The sequence below is a fragment of the Vulpes lagopus genome, chromosome 10 (assembly GCF_018345385.1).
Source record: "Vulpes lagopus strain Blue_001 chromosome 10, ASM1834538v1, whole genome shotgun sequence".
Classification (NCBI taxonomy): domain Eukaryota; kingdom Metazoa; phylum Chordata; class Mammalia; order Carnivora; family Canidae; genus Vulpes; species Vulpes lagopus.
The window spans coordinates 42049464-42074931 of NC_054833.1; the positions used below are offsets into that span (position 1 = coordinate 42049464).

A 25468-nucleotide genomic window follows, 5' to 3' on the forward strand; every position below is an offset into this window, starting at 1 on the left:
TTGCAATGTTGTCCCAGGTATATATGAATATATATTTGCACTGAGTTCCAGCCTAAAAAGTATTTCGTATGACAATGATGGCAAAAAAATGTGAAAAACAGTGTCTTGCGTGTGTGCCCTGGGCAGTGTGCAGAGAAATGTTCACGGCTGTGTTATTTACAACCACGCAAAATGGGAAAACCAAAAAAGATAATCAAGTGGCAGAGCATGGACAGGATAATTAACCCGCATAGTGGGATACCACACAACCTCAGGAGTGAACGAGCTAGGGTCACGTGTCGTGATGGATGAATCTTAGGAACATAACGTTGAACAAAAAAAGCCAGTCCCGGAAGACTGTAAACAACATAATATCACAATTACAAGGCTCAAAAGAGCTCCACTAAACACCCGTATTAATATCTGTGCGATAAATAGATTTTTAAGAAGAGGAGCAGGAGAGATAGCCAGACAATCAAAGTTCTGAAACCAGCCACAGCATCGATGAACCTTGAAAACACGATGCTAAGTGGAAGAAACCAGATACCAAAGGCTACAGATTGTACGATTCTTCTACATGAAGTGTCTGGAATAGGCGAATCCACAGAGAGAGAGGGGAGATGATGGTTGTCAGGGGCCGGGGGGGTGGAGAGAACAGAACAGGAGCAACTGCTTATGGGGACAGGGTTGCTTTCTGGGGTGATGAACGCGTTCTGGAATCAGTGCTGATGGCTGCACAGTTTTCTGAATGTACTAAAAAGCACTGGATCGTACACTTTTAAATGAGTTTCATGGTATGTGAATTATATCTTAATCTAAAAATAATGTCTTTGAGTGGGGTGCCTGGGTGGCTCAGTCAGTGACGCATCCGACCTTGGTTTTGGCTCAGGTCATGATCTCAGGGTCCTGGGATGGAGCCCTGCCTTGCCAGGCTCCGTGCTCAGTGGGGAGTGTCCTGGAGATTCTCTCTCCCTCTGCCTCTGCCCCTCCTCCCGCTCACATGCTTTCTTTTTCTCAAATAAATAATCTTTTTAAAAAATGCCTTTGAAGAAGAACAAGCCAATGATGACAAATGTATGGGTACCTGTTGTCCAGGATACTGATCACCTGTGGGAGTGAGGCAGAGGGAGGAGGGATGGGTTGGAAGAAAGTACAGGTAAATGCAGCAGGTGTTTGTAAAGGTCTAGTTCTTAAATTACCCGTGTTCATCTTACTGAGCTTCATTATACGTATGTGCTACATACACTTTTATAGGTACAGAACATGTAAAATTGAAAAGAATTGCAAATCTTAGATGAAATGGCATTAGAAGCAAATTACTGCCTTTTGGTAAACACTTCCTGGGAGGCTTTCTCTCATGGGCCCCGCGGAGCTGGATGCAGTTGTTCTGACCTCTGGTGGCTGAGAGGTGAAGGGCAGCTGGGGCTGCTTGCTTGCGGCCTGAGAGGCAATGGGGGTGATCCCTTGGAGCCAGCATGGTCCTGGCCACTCGATACCGGTCCAGGGTGCAGGCCACTGCCAGGCTCACCCCCATAAATGGTGGACAGCCTTGTGCTTTTCTAGTTTGGGCTTTTCTCCCCACTTTTCCTTGCTGGCTCATCACCACACTTGTGTAAGCCCAGGACTGAGGTGTGTGTCATGGCACTGAACTCTGTCCCTGGAAGGGACCAGCTGGCCACCTTCCGCCTCCGTCCAGAGGACCCATCCTGGGGACCCTGGCCCCAAAGACAGGGGCTTGATGAACTCATGAGCAAAAGTCCAGGGAAGCGGAGGTCAGAGTGCTGACACTGAGAACCAGTAGAACCACACTACCTTTGTTTGACCAAACCGCCTTCCTGGAGGAGTATTAACCCCATGAAGCCTGTGGGAAGCATCGACTCGGGCACTTTAGAAGTGAGGGTGTCGGGCATCTCAGGGTTTACCACATGGAGACCAGTGAATAGCAAGTCTCCCCAGCCCCGTGTGGCTGGCTAGGCTAGAGAGGCATTCACTTACCTGCCCCATTCAGTCTCATCAAAGGTGGGGAACCTGGCTGGGAAGTCCCAAACCTCTTGGTGACCTGGAGGTAGCCTCAAGAGGAGGGTGCAGCAGGGGGTCGTTACCAAAGCCCTGGGGGCTTTCTGGCTTGGGCTTGGGAGAGGCAGCGTGGGCTCTCAAGGAGGGCTCCCCGAGGCTCTGTTGCTCACTCTCCTGCGCGTCCACCTCAGGCAGGCTCTTCCCCTACAGGATGGGTCAGTCCCTGCGCCTACCGATTGCATTGATTCTGTTGTAGGAATTGAATTAATGCAGGCAGAGCTCTCCTTAAGAGTTGGGCAAACGGCAGCTGCTTCAGCTCTATCACTTTCACGGCGTTAAGAGTGCTCAGCGTAGAGCTGGGAACCCCACTCAGAGCCCCCTAATCAGGCTGAGGGTTGGGGTGGGGAGTCTCTCATGCAGAGAATGACTTCTTCTCCTCCTCCGTCCGCAGACACCATGGAGGTGGCACTGATCTTTCTGTGCAGCATGCTGGCTCCCACCGTCCTGGCCAGTGGTAAGTCCCCCTCCAGGTCCCGACCCTGTGAGAGTATAGGGCCGGGCAAGGGGGCTCTCAGAGTCTACATGTCTGATCAGTGACAGCCCGTCCCCGCTTTAGTCAGCAGAGAAGGTGCTGGAAGGCAGCAGGTGTTCTCCGAGCCACCTCCAGCCTGCCCACCCCTCCCCACAGAGCCCAGCAGGCTTTACCATCAGTCCTCAAGCCTTCCAGGTCTCTGTAGACTGTCGGCCTGAACCTCGGGAGCCCACTCTAGAACCTGACCTTGGTCTCTGTTTCCCCGGCTGTAACAAGAGGGTAATAGCCCCTGCCTCGCAAAGGATGTGGATGTGCTGTGGAGGTAGACTCTCACTGGGGTTCTGAGCCGACCCCCCTCGACTCTCAGGCTGGCCCACCCTTCTCTGCCTCCCCAGGCACCTGTATGGTGCTTCCCAGGAGTCCCTTTGTGAGAAATGAGGACTTGGGGAGCTTGGGTGGTATTCGGGAACCAGAGGTATAAGTGTCTTTCTCTAGCCCACACTTGTTTCTTTTTTTCAGCAGCTGAGCAGGAGAATGAGAAGGACCCTTTCCATTATGGTGAGCTTGATGGGAACCCCGGGTGGGGACGGGGAGGTATAGCCCCACCTGGGGGAGGGCAAACCATGCTCTTCCCCACCTTCCTCTCATTCCATGTCTCACTCTTGCTCCTTTGATAGATTACCAGACGCTGAGGATTGGGGGCCTGGTGTTTGCCGTGGTGCTCTTCTCGGTGGGGATTCTCCTTATCCTGAGTAAGTTCGTTCCCTGTTTGCTCTGGAAGAGTGTTGTCTGAGGCTGCTAAGCAGGTAGAGAATGGTGTCAGAGCCAGGCCACACCCTCACCTGGACAGAGAAGAGGCTGTCCATCCTCCCTGGTATCTCTAGGACCTAATATACAGCCCGGGGCACATAGTAAGTGCTCAGTAAAACAGTGAAGAAAGAGCAAAATAAATGCTTGATGAAAACAAACGGACTAGGAAGGGGCAGGGTGGCTCTCTTCGGGCTGTGTCCAGGAGGCATGGGTGGGGGGTGTCCACAGGAGTTAGAGGCTGTCCCCAGAGTGCTTCGGAGGATGTGCCCTGCATTTGTTTTTCCCACATGAGCCTGGGCTGCATGGAGCCCTGTGCACTTGCCTGATTGAGTCGACTATGGCAGGGTAGTCAGTCGAAACTGCTGAATCGTTGAACCTTGACCTCAGAAGAACCCTACTCCAAGGATTGCTGCGTGTTGCTGTGTTTTTTATGTAGTCCTGTGTGGCAGCCCTGCTGCGGTCAAGCCAGGAGCATGACCGTGGGCTCAAGAAGCATGACCTTGGGCTCACAGCAGGAGCATGGCCTGAAGCTCAAGCTGGGAGCATGACCTTGGGTGGTCTCTTTGCCTTTTAGGTCGCAGATGCAAGTGCAGTTTCAATCAGAAGCCCCGGTAAGGATGCCGTGTCTATGGACATCTGGGGTGACACTAGGAGGGGACAGGGAAGGCCCCCTGATGTGTGAGCCCAAATGAGCATTCTTTTGACTTCTTAGAAAGAGGGTGTGTGTGTGTGTGTGTGTGTGTGTGTGTGTGTGTGTGTGTGTGTTGGGAGCAGAGGAGAAGCTTTGAGCACTGCGAGACATGTTCTGGGGCAAAGGAAATCTCAAACTGTTTAGGCGAGCCCCTCCTCTCTTCTGATGTATATTAGGGAGGGGAGGTAGGCAAGAAGGTGCTGGATGCTCTCCTGGAGGCCCTGGAGACAGTTGGGCTTGGGAGGAGGGATGCAGAGGGCCTCAGAGCCTCTCAGAAGGTCTACATCCTTTCTATAGGACCTGTGTCACTGCCCCTGCTTATTACCTGCTCATGGGGCTCTTTGGCTGAGTAGAAGCTTGGGCTCCCTGTCATTCATCCCTTCCCTTAAAGGATGTACCCCATTAGTCCACTACAAAAACCAGATGTAGCACTGGACCTCCAAAGTCCAAAGTCTGGCAGGACACAACCCAAGCCCTGAGGCGGCCTTTGGCCACTCCTTCCCAGCACTTAGTTGTCTCCAGAGCCAACACTGAAGGTTCCTGTGAGTTCCCCTGACACCGCACCCTTCAACCCCAGCTTCTACCCCCTGCCCCACGCACCCCCAGGTGGAGAGTGCACCCACCCTCCAGTGACTCAGTGGGGACCCATGCAGACTGTCGCGTGGCAGCAAGGAGACTGGGCTTGCTGTGCAGACCTCTGACGGAAGGGCTGTGTCTCTTGTTCTTGCAGGGCTCCAGGGGATGAGGAGGCCCAGGTGGAGAACCTCATCACTGCAAATGGTAATGTGACCACCAGCCCCGGGGGATAGAAGTCACTGCGGAGAGTCCTCGGACATCTCAGGGAGGGGTGGTCATTGGGCACCACAGCCTCCCTAGGGCTAAGTAGACGTGTTCCCGTGTCTGTGCCACAAAAGGGGCCTCCAGGGCCTCTGCTCTGCATGGCTCCCTCACCTCCCCCAGACAGGCTTTCTTCTCCCTACTGACAGCCACTGTTCAGAGGGCATCCGCTTTGTGTTGGGCACGGTACCAGGGGCCTTCATGTGATTAGACCTCACCATCAGCATTTTATCACCAAGACTCAGAAAAGCTAAGGAATGTCCCAGACTCTTAGAACCAGCAAGTAGCAGGGCGAGGATTTGCACCTGGGTCTGTCTGACTCAGAATCCTGCCAAGTTGCCTCTTGGCTGTACGGTCCAGACTCTCCCCTGGTGTCGGGCATGGGCACAGCTGCCCGCAGGGGGGTGGCCTACTGGGGTGAGGGGCCCATTCACTGCAACCCATTCAATTTTTTTTTCTAGCAACGGAGCCCCAGAAAGCAGAGAACTGAAGTGTAGCCCTTGGGTAGGAAGGTAAGATTCTGTCTCTGTGTCTTTCTCTGGTCCCATCACTGTTCATTCCCCAGAGAAGAAGTATGGGGCCAGCTGGTGCAGTGGGCACAGCTTTTTTTATGAGCCATGCTCTGAGAGCAGTAAGACAGATGGAAACATCTGAGATACACCACACATGCGCAGTAAACAGGTGGAAAATCAGGATTCTGCACAACCCAGTGGTCAAGTGCATGGGGTGTCATCTTAGCTGCCACGTGGGCAGGACTTGGGAGAGAAGTATGGTTCGTGAAATACCCCTAATATCAGAGCAGCATGAAGATAATGGCTTTTAGTGATGATTCAGAAGGTATCTTAGGGCCACTTGAAAAAAAATTAACATTTCATAATGAAACTTTCTGTGTCTACAGAAAATCGAGAAGAGTGGGTTACCCCCCCAACCTGCATCATCCATGCACAGCCTTCAGAGGCATTGTGTTTAGTATTTGCTTCCGTTGATTGTTGTAGGGACACAGAAGACTAGTAACTATGAAACGCTTTAGTTTCCAAAATATTGCCACACGCAGACTTGCTTTATGATGTACCTGGAACTTACTGGGGCCGGGGGGTGCGAGGGGGGCAGTCCACTCACATCTGCCTTGCATAAGGCATGATAGGTCTACGACTTCATCCTAAATTGTCAGTGAAGAGATTTCTCATGCAGAAATGCCCGGTACACCACCAGCTTTTACTGTGATGGCGATAACACGGTGGACTTGGGTAGCATGTGAATTTTTTCCTAGGTGCTTTGATGCCCTCATGACAGCCCCGTGGGTGAGCAGAACAGGGCTCGTTATGTCCATCTTCCAGATGGGGCTCGGAAAGGTCAGGGATTGCCCACGTGCGAGGTGGCCATCGATGCCAATCTGGGGGGCAGGTGGCCAGGCTGGCGGCTTGGTGTTCTGTCCATTTGTGGCAGCCAGCAGGGCCCATCTTGGGCATGGGGAGCGGGGGGGGGGGGCTTCAGGGAGGGAGGTGTGAGCTAGCAGCTGTCATGTCTTGGCTTTAAAAAAAAAAAAAACAACAAACTTGGACTTCCTCAGAAACCTTGTTCTCTTAGGTCACGGGACTGTGAGCAACTACTGGCGGTGTCTTGACGGAGAAACTCTGGGTGTAACAATTTTCTTTCCACAGCTACCAGGTTCCAGCCCTGCTGAGAGAAGCACTCCCCTGAGGACCCCCCCCCATTCCCCCCTCCTTTCCCTGCAAGTCAGGCTCGTCCTCCTTGTGTCCCCAGGAATGTGGTGCTCAGAGTGGGTCTCATCCTGTGGGTCTCAGTGGCCAGAGAGACTATGCTAAAGGCAGGGAGGCAGCAGGTAGATTCCCGAAAGGAACCGAAGTTGTGTTTTAATTTAAATTCTCTCCGCCTTTAGCCTCCAGAACCTGAACGGAGCTGCTTGAACCTTTAGATGCAAATGTTGATGCTTAAGAACACCGGCCACTTCAGCAGCAGATCTTTCCCCAGGAGAAGCCAAGAACATGTGTGTCCCCCTGACCCCCTCCCCATCCCCACAACACGGTCCGCAACTTAACGATGCAACTAACACCCGCCTCCCCTGCCCACAGCCTGCGGTCCCGTCCACCTCCTGTGACGTGTCTGTGTGTGTTCGATGACCGTGGTCTCTGTGGCTGCTTGTTTGTGGATGATGTTGTGTTTTAGTGACCCTGGACTCACTTTCCTGGGCGGGTGCTGAGCCGTGTCGCCATCAGCACCTCCCTGCTCCCCGGTGCCCCCCACCCCCTGATCATCTCCCACTCCCGGGAGCCTGCTTTTTCCCTTGAGAGACCAGTCCCTTCTCTTGATATAGGGGTGGGTGTAGATAGGGGTAGGGGGCATGGGTGGGGGTCTCCAGTTGTCTCGGGACTTGGGAAGGTTTACATCACCTTCGTGATCCCTCTACATGGCCTCTCTTTGCTTCCTTTGCAAGAGCCTGGCTCCTGAATTCTTACCCTGACCCGAGTCTGTTCTGGGGTCTCTCCGCAATCAGAGGGGCACAGCAGGGAGCTGGTGAGCCCAGTTTTGCCTCCGGGCAAGCTCTGCGCCATCCATGGTCGTTTCCTCTTGGGGCTTCCACCACGGAGTCCTCATCTGCCCTGCACCAAGGCAGAGCAGCCCGGGATCCCAGGGCCAGGGCTTCTACTCTGCCCCTGGGGAATGTGCCCCTTGCATATCTTCTCAGCAATAACCCCGTGGGCTCTGGCATCCTCCTCCTCTCCCCTGTCGTCCCTGCTTCTGAGACTCCCAGCTACAGCCCGGCTTTTCTAGACTCAGATTCCTGTCCCTGAATGAGGTCTCTGGTAGGCAAGGGCTGATAGGATCCATTCTGTTGGGGCCAGCACTCTGGCGGGGGGGGGGGGCGGCAGGGGGAGCAGAGGTCCTTTGCTTCTCTGCCCCTCATCCCACTGCTCAGGCAGCAGCGATGACTCCTGCACCGTTGGCCTGTCGCCGATTAGAGCGGCAAGTGTGGCAGCTGGGCTGCAGGTTAGAGACCGGGCAGGTCAGCACAGCCCTGCTGCGGAGGGAACAGCAAGAGGCTGAAAGTCAGGAAGGATGGCAAGTCCAGCCAGACCCCGCCCGTCCCATCCATCGTGTTCTCGTGGAAACTAACCAAACCGCGCCGCTGTGACCGGGACTGCTGTTCTCCGTGTTGTGATCTATCCTCTCAACAGCAAAAAGGAATAAAATACCATTTGTTTCCTAGTGGCTCTGAAATGCTTTCCTCTGTGTAAAGAGCTTGAGCGTGTGTAGGGCCTGTGGGACACCCCCTTGGTCAGAGGGAGGCAGCGGCAGCTGGGTGGCAGCCAGGTGGTGTGTGTGGTCCAGCGGCGCGACACTGAGCCTCTCCGCTTCCCCTGGACCCCTCCTCACTCCTTCCTCCTCCAGCCACCCCCTGCTCCTGGGTCAGTGGCTGAGGCTCTGCCCCGTGGCGGGACCTATACCTAATGCATGTCCTGCATAGCACAGAGTCACAGTGGCTCCACCAAAGACATGCTGGCCTAGAAAGAAAGGCTCTAACCTCTCCCTTTGGTCAGTTCTGGGGCCACCACCTAAGGACTTGGCAAAGAGGGTGTATGTGGGTCACTTGGGTTATGATCAGAGCTCTTACCCTTTCATCTTTCTCTAAACCCAAATACTGCCTCCTCGATGAAGCCTTCCTGGACTTCAGGTAGAATGAGCAAGTCCCTTTCTGTGCTCCGGTTCACACTGGTTCCTGCCTTTATCTTCACATTTAGTGCTCCGTACCTTGCCTCCAAACTGTGGAGTCCAGGTGGACAGTGTCCATTCATGAATCAGCTGTGGTGACACAATAGATGGCACCTAGGGGCCAGGCGTCACCTATGGTGTCCTCCCAGAGATGTTCCAGTTCAGTCTTTGAGAAAGTACTGTTGGCCAAATAAGCACAGCTGCAAGCTGATTCTCTGGGAGGTCACTGCTGGGCGCCCCCCAGCTCTGGGCGTTTTGTGTGTTTTTATTACAAGACACAGTTCTCAGTGGGTAAGGACTAATAAGTCTTGTTCTAAAAGAGTGCCTGGAACACCTTCACACCATCCCCCATCCCCAAATCTTCAAAGAGTCTAGATTCTGGGAGTTGTTTAGAGCTACAGAATTGGCAGGTGCAGGTCCTGAGTGACATGGAGGTCCAGCTACTCCCTGGCCACCCCTGGGATATGCAGAGTGCCTATCCTAGTTCTGCAACTGCCCTGCCCTCTGCCCCACCCCAGGTCTTTGAAAAGATTGGGGCTTTTCATTGAGATCTTAGCTCAGTTTTGTCAGCTCAGAGATCATGGGGGCTAAAAAAAAATTTCTGGTTGCACCTAAAGTTTGTAAATAAGCGACCATTTGTGGAACCTTCGCGGATCAGGGAATCGACAAGTCTGGTGGCAGTTTCAGAGTGTGGCCCGAAGAAGACCCTGAGGCCCCAGAAACACAAGAGATGATGGATATACCTCTTCACATTCATTATTAAAAATAAAACGTTAAAATAAGTGTGAGGAAATCTAATGGAGGAGATTCTGATTTTTCTCACAATGATCAGGTTAATGGCAGAGAATGACGTTATTCAGCTCTGGTGTATCTAGAAAATAGTTGTCCCTCCTTTGCCAGACTGTCGGCACCCACTTATTTTCCCTCCTGATAACCCAACCTTATCTCTGAGGCAGGTAGGATATTCATACCTTACAGATTCTCTGCTAAATTTGTGGCTGGTCTAGGTCACAGCCTTGAGGCCTGGAGGGACGAGGAACAGGGCCTGGCTGTCTGTCTTCAAAGCTCCCTCTGGCATGCCAGGCGGCCTGGTTTCCCTCTGCAGGAGAGGGCTGATGTCCAGAAGAAGAGGATCACAGGGCATGGTGTGACCACATCTGGAACCTGGCTGGCCCTTCAGGGCATACACCAGCTAGACTGTACTCTGCGTCTTGTGGCCTGGAAATAAGATGCATAATGACGATCAAAATAATGGCAATAATATTATTATTAATAACTACATAAAGCAGCTAATATGTGCCAAACCCTGCCCATGTCACACAGCTCAACTCATTCAGAACTCACAGCCCTACCTGGTAGTATCTCAGTTTTACAGAGAAGGAAACCATAGCTCAGTGGGACTGGCCTGAGTTTGCACTCCTGGGGACAAAGCCAAGGTCCAGCCCAGATCCATCCAGCTCCAAGCCCATCTTGCTCTGTGCAGCAGAAGAAAGGATATAGACCCATTTGGGTGCATATGGGAGGAGCAGAATTTGGCCTTGTGTGAGGGAGTCCCTGGTTCTCACAGCTGTGATGATCCCAAATGGGAGTGAGCTCCCTGTCACTGGGAGTGTTCAAGAATGGACCCTCTGACCAAGAGGGACTATGAGAATCTACCCGGGATGGCCAGATCTACCCAGGTCCGGGCTCAAATTGAGGACCATCTCCCCTGCCTCCACCCCACCACCCACTTACAATGGATAAGCCCTTTCTCCCTCTCTGGTCCAGAGCTGTAGAGTCAGGGAAGAAGAATCCAGAATCCAGGCATGGATTGCCATTTGATGTGTGTCTTCCCTCTGGACCAATGCTCCGCGCTGGCAGGACCATGTCTGACCACACAGCCCCGAGGCCGGTGACTGATATCTGTAATTTGGTTGGATATAGGAACTAAGACTTGGTTATATAGGAGAGCTGCCATGCTGTGCCACTTCCCAGAAGGGAATGCTAAGGTCCCCAAGCCTCAGACACTGATTCCCAGGTGTCCTGCGCATCTTACCTCCCAACTACTGCCCCGCTCCTCATGAATTCCACTCCAAGGATTTTCAAGCCTGTTTGCATGGAGGTGTTTGTGTTATTTAACACCACATAAAAATAGGTCAATCTGCCTTCTGAGCCCCCGGGCTGTGACCCTCCCCACCACTCTGGCATGTGTGGTTTTTTTGTTTTTGTTTTTGTTTTTGCAAGTTGTGGATTGGAACTTGCCAAATTGTTCTTGGAAGAGAGTCAGAGGCAGAGCGCAAGCAGCAGGGAGGGGTGGGGGGTGAGGGGGATGCCAGGCTGAAGGACACGCCAAGGTCACCGGGCTCTCTCCTTCCTCTGGGGAGGAGGGCTCTGGCCTCCCAGTGATCGTGGGCTGGCAGGGGTGGCCGGGCAAAGCCAGGGTGGAGGGCTGTCCAGCTCTATCTGGTTCACCCCACCTTGTCCCTGGCTGCTCTGCCTCACTCTGGGCCCAATGAGAGAGAGAGAGCGAGAGAGAAAGAGACCAGGTGTGTTTGCCTGAGCCAGGGGAGGAGCTTTGGAAATACCTGTCTCCAGGCCACAAAGAGGAAGAATGCCACCTCTCACCATTAGTGTGATTCATTGCTGTCACAGCTAAACTCCAGGGGAGCAGAATCAGCCAGCTCAAGCCAACCTGCTGTTGATTTTATGGAGCGGGCCCCAGCCCTGGGCCTGCTTGCACAATAATGGGGCACCTGCCAAGGCAGTGATGGCAGAGCAGGTGATGCTGGATCGGATGTCACAGACGGCTTGGGCCAGAAGGGGTGGCAGGGGAGGGGCCCCCTGCACTGTCCTGAGGAGTGGGCTCCTGCCTCAGAGCCAGGCTTGGAGGCAGGCAGGCTGGCAGGGGCAAAGGAGGCTCAGGACATACCGTGGTAGTCCCCTCTCCTCTCTAGCTGTGTAAGCTTAGGCACACCCCAGCATCTGTCATTTTCTTTGCAAAATGTAGTCCTTTCCTGGCCAGAGGGTAAGCTGGGCTCCAGTGTAACCCTGGGAAAGCCACTTCAGCCTCAGTTTCCTTACCTGTGCAATGGGCCCAGCAATACCTTTCCTGTTTCCTCACAGGTCACAGTGATACAGTGGACACACTGAAAATTCTACGCGCAGCTATGATTGTATTATTAATATGTATATTACCTCTCATTGCCTTATGCATCCTTTATTTTTTCTTTTCTTTTTTTTTTTTTTTTTTTTTGCATCCTTTCTTTGATAGCGGGATGCCCCTCCTGCCTGTCAGACCTGGGTTCGAGTTCTGGCTCACCTACATCACAGTGCAGTTTCCTCCTCTGTTAGATGGGTACTACAACACCTGTGTGGCTGAGTCATTGGGAGGAACAGAGCAGGTCCAGGAGGCAAAAGCTCTTTGGAACTCTCGAGAACCATGAAATGGATGGAATTGTTACCAAGTGAGGATTTCTGGGCACCAGACTTTGAGAAGACACAGGCATATCAGAGACACCATGAGCTGAGTTCTTGCAATAGGCCAGACTCGGCCACCTGTGAAATAAATGACAAAGATGGTTATAAAGCCAGATGTGAGCCATTTGGGCCACATCAGCATAATCCAGAAGGTCACGGAGGAAAGGCAGGAGCAGAGAGGGTGGGCTTGCTCCTGGAGGTCTTTCTGCAGGTGGTGAGCTGGGAGCTGCTTTTCAGAAATAAGGAGGGAGGGGCGCCTGGGTGGCTCAGCCAGGTGTGCGTCTGCCTTCAGCTCAGGTCATGATCCCGGGGTCCTGGGATTGAGCTCTCTGCTCAGTGGGGGGTCTGCTTCTCCCTCTCCTTGCTTGTGCTCTCTCTCTCTCTCCCTTGCTCTCTCTCTCTCTCTGTGTGTCAAATAAATAAATAAAATTGTTAAAAAGGAGGGGGACATGGTTACTAGGAGGAGAAGGACCACAGCTGGAGAGAGCAGCCCCTATTCTAGTTCAAGCTCAGACGTGAGTTCTGAGAAAAGTCAAGAATGCATTTCTCTCCAGGGTATTCACTGTGGGAGAGGTGGGTCAAACAGGTTTGCCCTTGTCACCAGCTGTAGAAACAGAAGAGGACGTCCTCATCCCTTGCCAGCTCAGGGGCAGAAAGCCTCGGTGACCTTGACTTTCATAGTACATTGCCCTTTGGCAGCTCCCAGGACCTGTGTGCCCCACGGCTCAGGTCATCTTGAAGCCAACACTTAAGGAATGGACCCTCCAGGACCCACCTCCCCTGGCCTCGCTTTATAAGACCCCAGTGACCCTGGCATCTGCGGCTACAGCAGGAGACAGAGCCAACACTCCTTGGGGTTTGGGACCTCTGGGCAGCAAGGATCGGCGTCTGGGCCCTGCCGCCTTCCCTGCTGAGGGGCCACACATGCCATGCAGCTGCAGACGGACCCCAGCCTGGAACCAGGGCTTTCTGGGGGCTCTGGCTTCTTTCCAGATGCAAGCTGACACCAGGAAGACTGCTGGGGACCTGGGGTTCAGGCTGTGCACGCTGACATGCAGCCCCAGACGTGGGGGGATAGCAGGCTGGAGAGTCCCATCTTGGGAAGGTGGGTGGTGAGGGCCTTTGCCTTTTGAGCACCAGGCAGACGATGCTTGAGTGGTGTTCCAGCCTGCTGCCTCCCTTGCCATGGAACCCAAAAGTGACCACCCAGACTATTGTCCTGAGACTGAAGATTCAGGGGACAATGGAAAGCTGCCTGGGGAAGACAGGGGAGACTGAGGCATGACAACCAAGGATATTGTCCCACTGTGTATGACAGTGATGGAAGAGGGACTAGGACATGGGGCTACCTCTCCATGCCTCCCAAAGATCTCCTTGGCTCCAGCCTGGAAAATCAGACAAAGCAAGGATGGCTTGGGGCGGGAGTCGGGGGGTCTTGGCCTGCCCCATAGCCTTTCTGGGACAGCACTCCCACCTCATTTGGCCCCGTATCCTGAGAAAGACTAAAAGAAGAAGTGCAGCCAGACCCCAGCAGTGACCAGCAGTGCTGCATAGGTGCAGGGGAGGAGAGGAAGGTTGGGGGTGCTGGGTGGATGGTAGGCTGGCAGAGATTGTGCTGAGGGTCAGGGAGGGGAAGGTGCTCTGGGAACATGCTTTAGAGATCGTCTTCGCAAGGGACGGAGCCCAGGGAGGGGATCACAGTGAGGGTCCTCGCTTCCTTGAAGGCCATCTCGGGTGTGGGTAATGAAGTCGACATTTGTTAGGACCTTCTCTGGCCAGGCCTTCCACCTACATCATTTCAATTCCTACAACAACCATGCAAGGTAGGTGCTTTGTCCCATTTTACAGATGGGAGAAGGGGACCGGAGAGGTGACCTTCCCCAGCATCACAGAGTCCACAGTGAAGAGTCAGGTTGTATAGGGGCTCATGTGTGGTGCGTCTGTCCCAAGGGGTGCCCCGGCATGGAGAGATGCCTGGGAGGAGGGGCTCTCCTGGGCGTCTCTCTGGGGGGCATGGGGTGTGGGCTGAAGGAGCCGGGGAGAGACAGCAGGGCATCTCTGAAAGAGGGACACCTTTGTCGCCAGTGTCAGCCAGGCCGATGACCTCAGCTGGAGGAGGACAAGACGTCTGAGGGAGGACTTGGGTGTGAGCAAGAGAGAGTAGACCTGCTTGGCTCTTCGCTCCAGGTTCCCCCTGAAAGGAGAAACAAATACTTTCATAAAAATGGCTGCAGGTCTTTGGGTGAAGCACTGGGGGGAAGTAGAGGGTTGGGGTGAGAACTCGCCGAGGAGGACTCTGAGGGGGGTGCTGTTGGCAAGGCATGGGGTTGCTGACCACCCTCGTCCCTCTGTGGGAGTAAACTAGTTCCTGTTACCTATTACAAGGCAGGGGATTTCAGGGGAAGAGGCTGTTTAGGCAAGTTCTGGGGCCTGTGTCACAGGAGAGAGGATTTCACATCCAGGATGTATTCAATGGTTTAACAAAACTAGCGGTCCACCCTGTGCCCAGGAATCTACGAATGAGCACAACAAACAAAAATCCTTGCTTTCCTGAAGAAAAGAAAACAAACAACTAAAGTAGGGATTTGAGATATTGCAGAGAGTGGGTGTGAACATTTTAGATTGGGGCGCCAGGAAGGGTCTCTTCTGAGTCAATCAACGAAGAGAGACATGAGCAAGGTTAGCCAGGAAGTTCTCCAGAGATAGAGTGTTCAGGAAGACGGAAGGGCCAGTGCAAAGGTCCTGAGGCAGGAGCATGCCTAGAGGGTGAGAAGGCCATAAGGAGACCAGCACTGCGGGAGCAGAGAGAAGGGGCAGGCAAGTTGGAGACAAGGTCAAAGATGTCATTGGGGCCAGATTAAGAAGTGCTGTATAGGACACAGAAAGGACTTTGGTTTATAATCTGAGCCCTCAGAGGGTTGGAGCAGGAGGAGAGAGAACCCTTTGTAGGTGATGGCGATGGGTGGGATGACTTTGGATGCCCTTTCCAGTTAGCCAGTCTGTGGCACAGGCTCTCCACCTGGGGTCGAGATGCCTTCCTTCACAGCATGAGGGCCCGGTAGGGAACACAGAATGTGTGTAGGTGTGTGTTTGCGGGAGGGTGGGAAGGGGCTTCCGGCTGAGATCTTCACGTTTCCGAACCACTGCTATGTTTGGACCAGGTAGCTTCCGCAGTGCCATCTAGCCCCGAGATTTCTGAATCTCTCCAAGTGCCCAGCTTGGAGGATCTCAGCTCCGCAGCCCTGAGCTGCCCAGGTGTGCAGGTTCCACCTGGGAACAGGAGCCAAGGCGGGTGGTGTGAGCAGCTCGGCCCCCCGGCAGGGCCCTCAGGACAGACCTCAGCACCCCCAGATCACTCTCCTCCAGGCCAGCCCATCGCTTCCAGAGCATCTTCCAGCCTGGAGGTGGCTCTCCGGGGGTGTCATTAGTCATCCCCTCTGGGCAGGAGACACTGCTCAGGAGGGACGATGGGGAGGCAGCTTGTTGTCTGACTGGAGCCGGAGGTCAGAGACTGGGGACAGAACCAGCATCTCCCAAGCCCTGCTTTCCAGGGGCCGCTCTGGGGTGGACAGGCAGGGTGGCCCACAAGTAACCGAGGGACTGAGCGGCACCCAGACTGCTTGTGGCGACCTTGCTCCAGGCCATTGGAGGCCGCAGAGGCCGGGGAATAGACTTGGTTGAGCCAAGGCAGGAGGCCCTCCGTGCAGCCCCCTGTGGGCTCCGGGTTCCCCTGGGGACGGGCCCTCTGCTCCTCCAGAACAAGAGGTGCTGTCTTCCGGCCCATCCCCTCTGGCACCAACCGGCGGCCCTCGGAGGCCTTGTTAGGCTGCTACCGGCTCCAGCCGGGCCTCTTGTGTGCGGCGGTGGGGCTGACAGCAGAGCCCGTGGAAATCCCCGGGGGGATGGGAGGGGCCCCAGCTGAGGATGGTTTGGCCACCACGGAGCTGCTCACACCAGCTTCCCCTCCTGGCCCCAGCTGCTCCCCATCTCTACCCTACTACCTGCAGCTGCTGCCTCAGTCTCCCCAGCTGGGCCCTGGAAAGCACCCCTGCCCCACCCAGGGTGGCTGCCGAGGGGCTGCTGCCATTCTGCCCATTTCGGGGGACCCTCAGCTGCAGAATGAGATCTGGGGGCAGGATATGTCAGGGCAAAGGCCCTATCTGGCTGGAGGGTGGAGGTGCAGCTGAGTAGGAGCTTAGGAGGACCACAGATAGCTCTTGGGGTCTCCCCCCATCACCCCTCATGTGACCTTTGCAGGCACCCCAGGCTTCCTGGAGGGGACCAGCTGTGGCTTGCTTTGCTGTGGCTCCCAGGTTCCCCCTTCCTCGGGTGGAAGTCAGAGTCTCTCACGTGGATCCCTGGCCCCAGCCCATCCCCACTGGGCTGGCGGGAAGGCACCAGGTGAGGGCCCCTGCCAGCCCCTCCTCCCTGCCTGTCTCTTCCTGCCCAAGGGCCCCACTGAGGCGTGGGGGAGGGAGTGCCGCACTTTGCAGCCAGGCCCTTGGCAACCGGTGCCTCACTGCTCTCTTCCACCCAGGACGCGGCTGGCGGCTCCTGCCATGGACAGGTGGTACCTGGGTAAGTTCCCCGAACCCCAGGCCTCCCGCCCCTGCTCAGACTCGGACACGGGTGTCCACCTCCTCACTTTCGGGTGCACCCACCTGCTCCCCAGAGGTGCAGGAAAAGCAGAAGCGAGGACAGGCAGGTTTTCTCAACAAAGGCATCTCAAGGTGGAGCCCTGGACATGTGATCCCTGCTCTGAGCATCTCTGAGCTGCAGGAGCCGGGAAGACAGCTTGTCCTATCTATCCACCTGTCCATTGGCGGGAATTCTAAAGCCAGGCTGCCGGGTTCAGGTCTTATTTCCCCCCCTCCCTAGCTGCCTGACTGTTGGCAAGTTGTCTCTCTGGGCCTCGGGGTCCTCTTCTATGAGATGAGGATGCTGACGACGGCTTCCTTACCTCTTCCTTACCGTTGTGATGATCACACGGCTTAATTTTTGTTAGGTGCTCAGAACAGGGCCTGGCACATGGCATTAAAAATGCAGATTAACAACTTGTTTTTCCTATTGTCCCTTTTGTCTGCCACCACCTCTCCCTCCGTCTACCTAAACTTTCCACCTATTTTTATATCCATTATTGCATAGAATCCTCAGTAGCTTACAAAAATGGACAAAAGGCACTAAGATACTGCGAGAATGTGTAGTAAGGGGCACTGTGTCCTGTGTGGAGAGCTACCGTAGCTTTGGGAGCACAGCTTCAGGGGTCTGGCTTTCTAGCCCTGGTTTTGTCACTAATGGGATGTTGTGGGCAAATCCCTTGATCTTCTTGGTCTGCCCAGTGGGGCTGATGCCACTGCTCTGGTCCCCTCCAGCGGTCGTTGCAGGGAGAGAATGCTCAGCCTCAGCTTCTCCATCTGTAAAATGGAGCAAGCATGGAATCAGTGGGGACAGTGCATATAAAGTGCCTGACACAGGGTGCCTGGGTGGCTCAGACAGTTGAGTGTCTGACTTTTGTTTTTTTTTTTTTGGCTCAGGTCATGATCTCAGGGTTGTGGGATCAAGCCCTGCATGGTCTCTGTGCTCATGGGGAGTCTGCTTGGGATTCTCTCTCCTTCTCCCTCTGCCCCTTGCTCATATGTGCTTTCTCTCTCTCTCTCTCTCAAAATAGATAAATAAATTAAAAAAAAAAAAAAAAGAGCCTGACATGGTCAGTCCCTACTAAGCATTAGCTGTGTTGTCATATTCTCATGAATATTCATCGCTTGGCTCTGAAAGCAGAGGAGAGTGGAATGGGTGTTGGCCCCTGGTGTGCAGGGTCATGGCCATGACCTTCTGTCTCCATCTCACCCCCAGGCTAATTTTTGCTGTAGGGCAGTTGGCTTTCCTGTGCCCAACAGCTAATGTTCAACAGAAGGTTAATGCCCTTTATTTTCCAGTCGACCCAAATATGACAGTAACAGTAGTGACACTTGCTGTGTACCAGGCTCCGTGCCCTGCTCTTTACCTGCATTATCTCCCTTCTCCTCACAACAATTCCCTGAGGTCAGGAGTGGTCCCATTTTACAGACCAGAAGACTGAGGCACAGAGAAGTTCAGTAAGCCCACAGAGGCCATTTACTTAGCAAGTCAGAGAAGCCAGGGGATGAACTCACACTTGGATCCCCTGCCGCCGCTCAAGGAGGGTTAACGGATGGATTAGTTCCCTTTGGAAGGAGCAGCCCATCCTTGGCTGCTGACTGCTGGCTTGGACCCCTTGGCTACCACTGAGCATTAACCTCTTCTGGAAGCCAGTTCAATGGACTGGAACCCAGCTCAAGGTTATAAGCACCTGGAGTACCCAGCCCGGGGATCCCCAAGGCAAAAGAGGCCGCCACAGAGCAGGGAGGCAGACTCGGAGGTGGGGGAAAGCACCTGACTTCTATACCCTAAGTCCTGCCTGTTGTCTTCCACCTTGGCCCCTCACCAGCTGTGTGACCTTGGGCCAGGACCCTACCCTCTCTATGCCTCGGATGCATCATCTGGAAAAAGGGGAATAACACATGGCACAAAGAGACAACGGGAAAGTGTTTTGTGAGTTAGAAAAGAAGACATTGTCCTCATGCTGGGGCCTGATCCCTTCCTGAAGGAGCCCACGGTGCAACTGGGGCCCAGGAAAGCTAGATTGTAGAAGGAAACAGCCAGAGGCCGCAGGGAGAGAGATTAGTTAGGGATGGCTGGAGCCTTCCTGCCTGAGGTGTGAGCTGCTGGATGCAGCCCCGATGCATGAAGGAAGCAGCAGGCACCGGGCAGCAGAGGCCTGAGACGTGACTGTGCACGGTGGGCCATGGGGAGGCACCCAGCGGTGGCCTCAGGGGAGCCCTGGGTGCCAGGTAAGACCAGGCACCCGAAGCAGTGGTCTCCACAGTGGTCAGGGAGGTGGGCCACCGCTGGGGGTGGGGGCCCCTGGGGGCCCCCCCCACACGGTCCCTTGAGCTCTAGTCCACCCGAGTGGATTTTGGAAGTGCTCCTCCCCCTATTGTGCTGCAGCCCCCGCCAGGGCTTCTCTGGCAGGTGGAAGAGCCCTGTGGCCTACCCGTCCCCTACCCTTCTCTGGAAATTTCCTTCGGGAGGGTTTGGAAGCTCAGCCAGCTCCTCCCTGCCCCTGCCTGCCCGCACACCTCCTGTGGCCTCGGAGGGAGCCCCTGCGCTCACACGAGGGCTTCTCTTGTGACTCGGGTAAATATTACCTGGCACTGTTAATGTTTAATGCCCCCACCTCATCCCCGGCCACCTCACGGCCAGCCACTCTCCCCAGAGCACAGGCAGGAGAGGGCAGCGGGGACCAGCCCAGTCTGCTGGGGGATGGCAGGGGTGTCGATGGACAACGGTGAGTGTGTGTACGTGTGTGAGGCAGGCGGTGGCCTCTCCCTGGCCCACCTTTGGAGGGATGAGTGGGGCCACCTAGCATCCCTGCCTTCCAGAGTCCCAGCACCCCTCCCCCATCCTTGCCAGCCTCCTAAGAGGATTTTCAAAAAATTGCTTTGAAAAGGGGATCTGGCTTTAACTCCAAAGGAGTATAGCTCGACAGACAGAACCTGGGGGCCAGGTGAGAGCTGGGGCGTGGGGGTGGGGACCAGCTCCCATCCTGACCTTCTGGCATGCACCTATCCCAGGTCAGGGTATCTTTCTGGACTGTCTAAGCTCAGAGCAGGAGCTGGAGGGGCTCAGGCTGGCTTTGGGGCCAGAGCTCCCAAGTGTGGGATGCCCCCAGAGGGATCGCATGATGGGGGTCACTTGGGTCTGGAAGCCAACAGGGCCATCTGTTGACTCTGGTGGGCTTAGAGCCAGATCTAAAAAACATGAGGGTTTGGTTGGGGGGAGCTCATCGAATGGCTCGAGACAAAGGATGAGGGAGGAGGCGGTTTCCTGGTATGAGGGGAGCCACCAGCCTAGTCATGGTTCTGGTGCCAACTCCCCCATGTGACCTGAACTGAATCTTGGAAACAACGCTGATGGGCTCCTGCATGGGGACAGGCTCCTGGGCTCCCATAGCCACCTCCCCATAGGACCAGGCACTGGCCCCTCCTGGCCAGAGGGGCTGCCCTGGGACAACTGGGCTCCCCAGGCCCCAAGGTCACCCACTACCCGGGGCACGGTTCCGTACAGGGCCAAGACTGGGCTCGAGCAGGGCAGGAAAGAGGGGCCATCCTCCGACAGGGCAGCAGAGCTCTGGCCGGCGCCCTTGGGCTGCCCCGAAGCAAGCATGCTCAGTTTGTAGGGCTGGAGGGCAGAGTTGTGACACCTGGTGCTGAGCAGCACCTTCTCGGGTGGGTGAGACCCCAGAAGGCACGGGGACTGGACCACACTTGGCCTGGAAATGCCTCGTGCCTTCTGACCATCTGAGAGGTGACGTAGCAAGGGGGTTAGGCTCCTGCACTCTTAGCAATCTATTGCCTGGGTTCAAATCCCAGCTTTCCACTTCATGCTGTGGAACTGTGGGAGCATCGCTTAACCCCCCTGTGCCTCCAGCTTCTAGGGATTGTATTGGGGTCATATTCATGCTTCATGGGGAGAGGTTGCAATGGTTAAAGGAGCTGATGTTTGCCTAGCTTTCGCCTGGCATGTGGTAAGCACTATACATTGTTTCTTAAAAGAATTTGCTTCCCTTTGAGGATGGAAACATAAGAAAGAAGAATCTAGAAACCCGAGTCCAAGACCCAGTTCCGCCCCCAGCTTCCGTGGGGGACTTTAAGCAGGTTCAGTTTCTCCTTCTTCTGTTCCGTGGAAGCGAAGGGCCTCTCTGTCCATTCATTCCACAAATATTTGAGATGCATCTTGCAGTTGATTAGTCTACAGGGAGAGAGAGGCTACGGGTGAGTCCGACGGGAGAGGTCTCTGTCGACCTTCCTTCCACTGCAGGAAGCAAGGAGGGGAAAGAACCAACCCACCCAGGGTTGCCAGAGGCCCCGCAGGCAGCACAGCACCCTGCTTCGGATGCTCGGTGTGTGGTCCCGGGTTCACTGTATCCAAAGCGGCCTAGGACGGGTGCTCGCACCTGCAGTGGCCTTAGCAGGCCCACCTCTTGCCCACCTGGACCCTTGGGCCCCTGGGATGGGAAGGATGGGAGTTCCACTGTTTCTGTGGCTGGCTCAGCCTGCCTCTGGCTCTCCCCTCAGGTGGCAGCCCGAAGGAGGACGTGGACCCATTCTACTATGGTAAGCCTGGTGGGGCCCCCTCCCCCCCTTCCTGAGCCTGCCACCGCCCACAGTCCCCCAGCTGCCCCCCTCTCCTGGTTATCTTTCTCTGGTAGCCTGGGGCTGCTGCTGGGGTGGGCTGTGGGGAGGGGTGCCTGGGACGAGCCACCCACCTCCTTGCCCCCTCCTTCTCAGACTACGAGACTGTCCGCAACGGGGGCCTCATCTTTGCTGCCCTGGCCTTCGTCGTGGGGCTCATTATCATCCTCAGTAAGTGGGGCTGGCCTCATATTGGAAAGGGCTGCCACAGGGGGGCCGCATGAGTACTGGTGCCCCAGGTGGGGGTGGGGGGAAGTCCTCTCACCCCACTTCCTAGATGCCAGAAGGGAAGTGAGTCTCTCCGCTTCCCCCACTCCCCCATGCAGGGTGACGCAGGGTGCGGGAACTGAGGGCCACCCCATAGACCCCTGCACCTTGGGACGCCTCCCTACTGGGTCCCTGGACCACGCAGAGGGAATCCCCTTTTCTCCCGTGCGCCCTCTGGTGGCACTGGGAGGGGAGAGCCGGCTGCGTCCAGCCTGGGACACTCCAGCCATCTGGGGTTCACTGCAGGAGAGGGAACCGACTCCACCGGACACCTCCCTTGGCCGGATCTGGGCACTCTCCCTTCCTGGCATGAGCTGCGTCTCAATCCAGTTAATCCTCTCAGCAACACGGAGGCATGGCCACTACGGTCACACTTGTCGGAGGAAAATCTACCCACCACCCACCTGGTGACAGGTGCACCAGCTTGCCCCTGTGGTTCCACAGCCAATCCGAAGCAGAGCCGAGTGCAGCTGACCAAGCAAGCGTGCCTGGGAGCCAGGGCATTGGATTCCACTGCTAGTTTACCGTGTGTGGCCCCCCGACTCCCTGGGCCTCAGTTCGCTCATCTGTTAAATAGGGATGATCCTACTTATCTCATAAAATTAGGGCTAGCGTCCAAAGACATGGCAGCCAAGGAAGCACCCAGACATAGGCACAGAGTGTTCTAGAGGAGAGAGAGGTCCTTGTGTATCTCCCAGCCCCAGCAGGCACACAGCAGGGGCTTAGTAAATGCTTGTGGACTTGGTCTGGTGCAGCCAGAAGAAAAATAAACAGAAACATGACCTCCTCTGGGGCCTGGGATCCTAGCACATCCACGATTAGTGCCATTCCATCTGAGGGCCTCCGTCTGCAGACGCGGCTGCTCTCGCCAGCTCTCGGAAGTGTCTTGTGGGCCTGCACACAGGTGCCACAGGCCTGAGCAGAGATCTTGGCTCTGGACTTCCAGATGTCCTCCTCCGAGAGCGTACTGAGCAGCTACTCTGTCCTCAGCCCCATGCTGGGGGCACCGCCCTGGCCCAGGCTCGGTCACTGCTCGATGTACTCACAGTCTACCAAGGAGCCACTTCAGTAGATGTTTGTTGATTGACTGACAGACCAGCTGACTGAATGCTTATGGCCCAGCCCTATATGCAGACCGAAAGAGTCAGTGTGGGTCTGGGGCCGGGGGCGGGGGGGGGGAGCAGAGACTAGAAGCTACAGTGCTTCATCCTTCAGGGCAGAGAGGCTCACCTTGGAAGCAAGAGTGGATGGGAACTCTTCTCTTTTCTCTCTTCAAGGTAAAAGACTCCGCTGTGGAGGCAAAAAGAAGCACCGGTGAGTGCCGGCTGAGGGTCCTGGAGTGAGGTGGGGACACCAGGCCAGGAGTGGGCGGGAAAGGGGGGCCAGGTCTCCCAAGCCTGTGAGGAGGGGTCCCAGACCTCAGGGGCCCCAGACTCGCCACCTCCCCCTCTGACCTCCTTACCTGTCTTTCCCTCCTCGCCCCAGGCAAGTCAATGAGGATGATCTGTAATGACAGGTAAGCTGGGGAGTGACAGGTGAGGGGGGAGCCAGCGATGGCCGTGCAGAAAGAAGGAAAGCTGGGAAGAATGTCAGGTGGTCTGCAACCCACCCTGGGTTTCCAAAAGATGGCCAAGCGCCTGGGGTGGCGTGGGTGGCCCAGGGATGGGGCAAAGAGGAAGGTGAGATGAGGAAGGGATAAAACAAAAATCCCTGCAGCCCAGATCCTGTCTTTGTCTTTTCAGAGTCAGCGGTGCTCCCAGGGCAGGGGGGCCTTTTGGGAAGCCTTCCCTGAGCTGGTGACCTTTGTCACCAGCATGGCCAGGCCCTGGGGCTGAAGGAAGAGCCAGGCTCCACGTGACCTCTGGGTATGCTCGGCCTCCTCCCACCCAGGCCGCCTCACGTTAATAATAAAGCCAGCCTCAGAGAGGCTCCTTCCCCGGCTGCCTCCCTCCCTCCTTGGCTCCTGTACCTGCGGTGACCCACTCCCCTTCCCTTCCGAGCTGGAGAACAATACAGCCCAGTCTCTTGGTTTTCAGTGACTCGCTCAGGTGCCCATGTGGCAGGAAGTTCAGTATGACAGTCACAGGCCTCTCCTTGATCCCTGAATTGCCAGGAGCCCCGTGGGCAGAGGACTCAGCCTGCCTTCTGAATGCCAGGCGGAGGTGAAGCGTTCATGACAATTGGGTGCTCCTTGGGTATCTGCTCAGGCCCTGGGTGCTGCTCCTGGAGCTCTCTGCTGGGAGCTTCTGCAGACGTGCCCTGAGCTGCCAAAGTCGTAGCTGCTTGTGACCACAGTGTGTGCTCTGCTACCTTCCATGAGCACCAGCGCGCCAGGATGAGTCTGGGGGGCCTGGCGCAAGCGCCTCGGCATACACTGTCCCCCTACCCACCTCCTGACCCTGGTGCTAAGCTCAGGCCACTCCCTTTCTACTCTTGGGCCTTGGGGACTCCCACTGGGCCTGTTCTCAGCCACCTGTCTGGGTGCTGCCTTGGTTGATCCCGGGGCCAAGGTGTGGATGGTGAAAGTGTGACCTTGGCACCCTCTCTTCTAGCCCTGTCCACGCTGGCAGGCACCCACCCAAGCACAACTTGAGCCACGAGGGTATCAGGCTGCCTCTCCTAGCAGCCCCCGACTTCCTAAAGCCTGTGGCCCCCTTGCAGGGCAGCGTGCTCCCCTCTGGCATTTTCTGCACCCGAAGGAGCCTATCTTCCCTCTCCTGCTCTTCCTGTGGAAGGGATGGGGTGGCTGGATCATGGCACCACCTAGTGTCCATTTTCGTCATCCGGGTCTGTAGGCATGCCGGGGAGGGAGAGGAGAACTTGGCAGGGGAACCCACACAGCAGCACATTAGTGGAGTTTAAAATGAACTGGGGTGGGGGTGGGGAGTGGTTGTGAGTTCAAGCCCTACGTTGGGCGTGGAGCCTACTTAAAATAAAAATTTTTTTTTAAAAAGTTAAAACATTTAAAATGAGCAGGGCATGTTTGGGGCCAGAGGCAGAGTAGGCCACCGTTCCATTTCAAATTAGTTTCCTTGCCTCATTGTACCACTCCCAGGTCCTGAAGACCACCAGCCGTCACAGCGTCACAGAAGGTTTCGACACGCAAGGTCCTTAGGGAGCAAAATAGACAAGCTGCACTTTTCAGAAAGAGAGACTGAGGCCCTGGGAAGGGCAGTGATGTGTCCAGGTGACACAGCCAGCCCTGTATCAGGGCCAGGGCTAGAAACCAGGTCTCTGGCTCCCATTCCAGCATTCTTCTCCTGACACCTGGGGGTGGTGGAGCAGACCCCCCACGGGCCCCCATGGGCTAGGAAAGCAGAGGGACAAAAGAGAGGGTCTGGCTGCCTGCAACTTGGGGCCAAGGTCTTTGTGACACCCTGCTCCAAATGTGGGCTCCCCTAGGACAAATAAAATGTGACAGGCTGCACCCCTAGATGGAATTCAGTATTTCCAGACACAAGATGGAGCACGTACTTGACCTGCCCACGATGGAGGGAGAGAGATAGGTACAGGCATGGGGTGGGTCTGGCCAGGGGCACTTTCCTGAAGGAGGCTGGGTCCTGAAGCTTCTTGGATGAAGCAGCAAGACAAAGTAGAGGAGGGGGTGTTCTAGGTCTGTGGCCCACCTGGGAAGAAATAAGAGCAGTGCAGAGGGCTTACACTTCTAGAATGTTCTATCACAGACCTCGGAGGGTACCAAAAATGGAAGGGAACTCTAACTGCTCCACAGGGGAAATGGTCCCAGGTGCATCACTCAGCTCTCCCAGCCCTGGTGCAAATCCTCCGTCCTTGTGAAATGTGAGGCTGTGTTGGGTCTCAGGTGGTGTACCCCAGAGAACCCAACCACCAGACACCCAGCATTCCCTGCAGACTTAT

General features: G+C 55.4%; 2 protein-coding genes and 1 long non-coding RNA gene across 9 annotated transcripts in view; 2 read left to right on the top strand and 1 right to left on the bottom strand.

Annotated features, from left to right (window-relative positions):
- The window catches only part of FXYD6 (FXYD domain containing ion transport regulator 6), a 31006-nt gene extending 22913 nt beyond the window's left edge, over positions 1-8093 (top strand). The window contains exons 2-8 of one of the 2 annotated variants that reach the window (XM_041771138.1): positions 2447-2509; positions 3050-3085; positions 3205-3279; positions 3912-3948; positions 4759-4808; positions 5327-5377; positions 6766-8093. In XM_041771138.1, the coding sequence (XP_041627072.1) occupies positions 2452-2509; positions 3050-3085; positions 3205-3279; positions 3912-3948; positions 4759-4808; positions 5327-5355 (285 nt within the window). In that variant the 5' untranslated portion in view covers positions 2447-2451 and the 3' untranslated portion in view covers positions 5356-5377; positions 6766-8093. Of the gene's footprint in view, positions 1-2446; positions 2510-3046; positions 3086-3204; positions 3280-3911; positions 3949-4758; positions 4809-5326; positions 5378-6765 lie in introns of both variants that reach the window. The other variant, XM_041771137.1, reaches the window with a different exon arrangement.
- Positions 8094-9337: 1244 nt separating this feature from the next.
- Positions 9338-10688, bottom strand: LOC121499895. The gene is made up of 3 exons (XR_005990262.1): positions 10633-10688; positions 10332-10499; positions 9338-9815 (listed from the first exon to the last, which is right to left on the bottom strand). It is a non-coding gene; the product is annotated as an uncharacterized LOC121499895 (long non-coding RNA).
- A 2182-nt stretch (positions 10689-12870) lies between these two features.
- On the top strand, positions 12871-23533 carry FXYD2 (FXYD domain containing ion transport regulator 2). Of its 6 annotated transcripts, none has more exons than XM_041771131.1 (9): positions 12871-13158; positions 16311-16454; positions 16591-16631; positions 21209-21247; positions 21422-21496; positions 21839-22006; positions 22870-22906; positions 23078-23108; positions 23335-23533. In XM_041771131.1, the coding sequence occupies exons 1-8, from the start codon at positions 13106-13108 to the stop codon at positions 23100-23102; spliced, it is 582 nt and encodes a 193-aa protein (XP_041627065.1). In that variant the 5' UTR covers positions 12871-13105; the 3' UTR covers positions 23103-23108; positions 23335-23533. The 6 variants fall into 6 exon arrangements, with proteins under 6 accessions (XP_041627065.1, XP_041627064.1, XP_041627067.1 ...); XM_041771130.1 differs by lacking the exon at positions 12871-13158 and adding an exon at positions 13200-13876; XM_041771133.1 differs by lacking the exons at positions 12871-13158; positions 21839-22006.
- Positions 23534-25468: the final 1935 nt, after the last annotated feature.

Bases quoted from the DNA above. Each gene is read 5' to 3' on its own strand.
- FXYD2 (XM_041771130.1), top strand. From the start codon at position 13,797: ATGAAGTCGACATTTGTTAGGACCTTCTCTGGCCAGGCCTTCCACCTA. The intron at 21,248-21,421 runs GTAAGCCTGGTG...CCTCCTTCTCAG, and splicing joins CGTGGACCCATTCTACTATG to ACTACGAGACTGTCCGCAAC. The intron at 21,497-21,838 runs GTAAGTGGGGCT...GGTTCACTGCAG, and splicing joins GGGGCTCATTATCATCCTCA to GAGAGGGAACCGACTCCACC.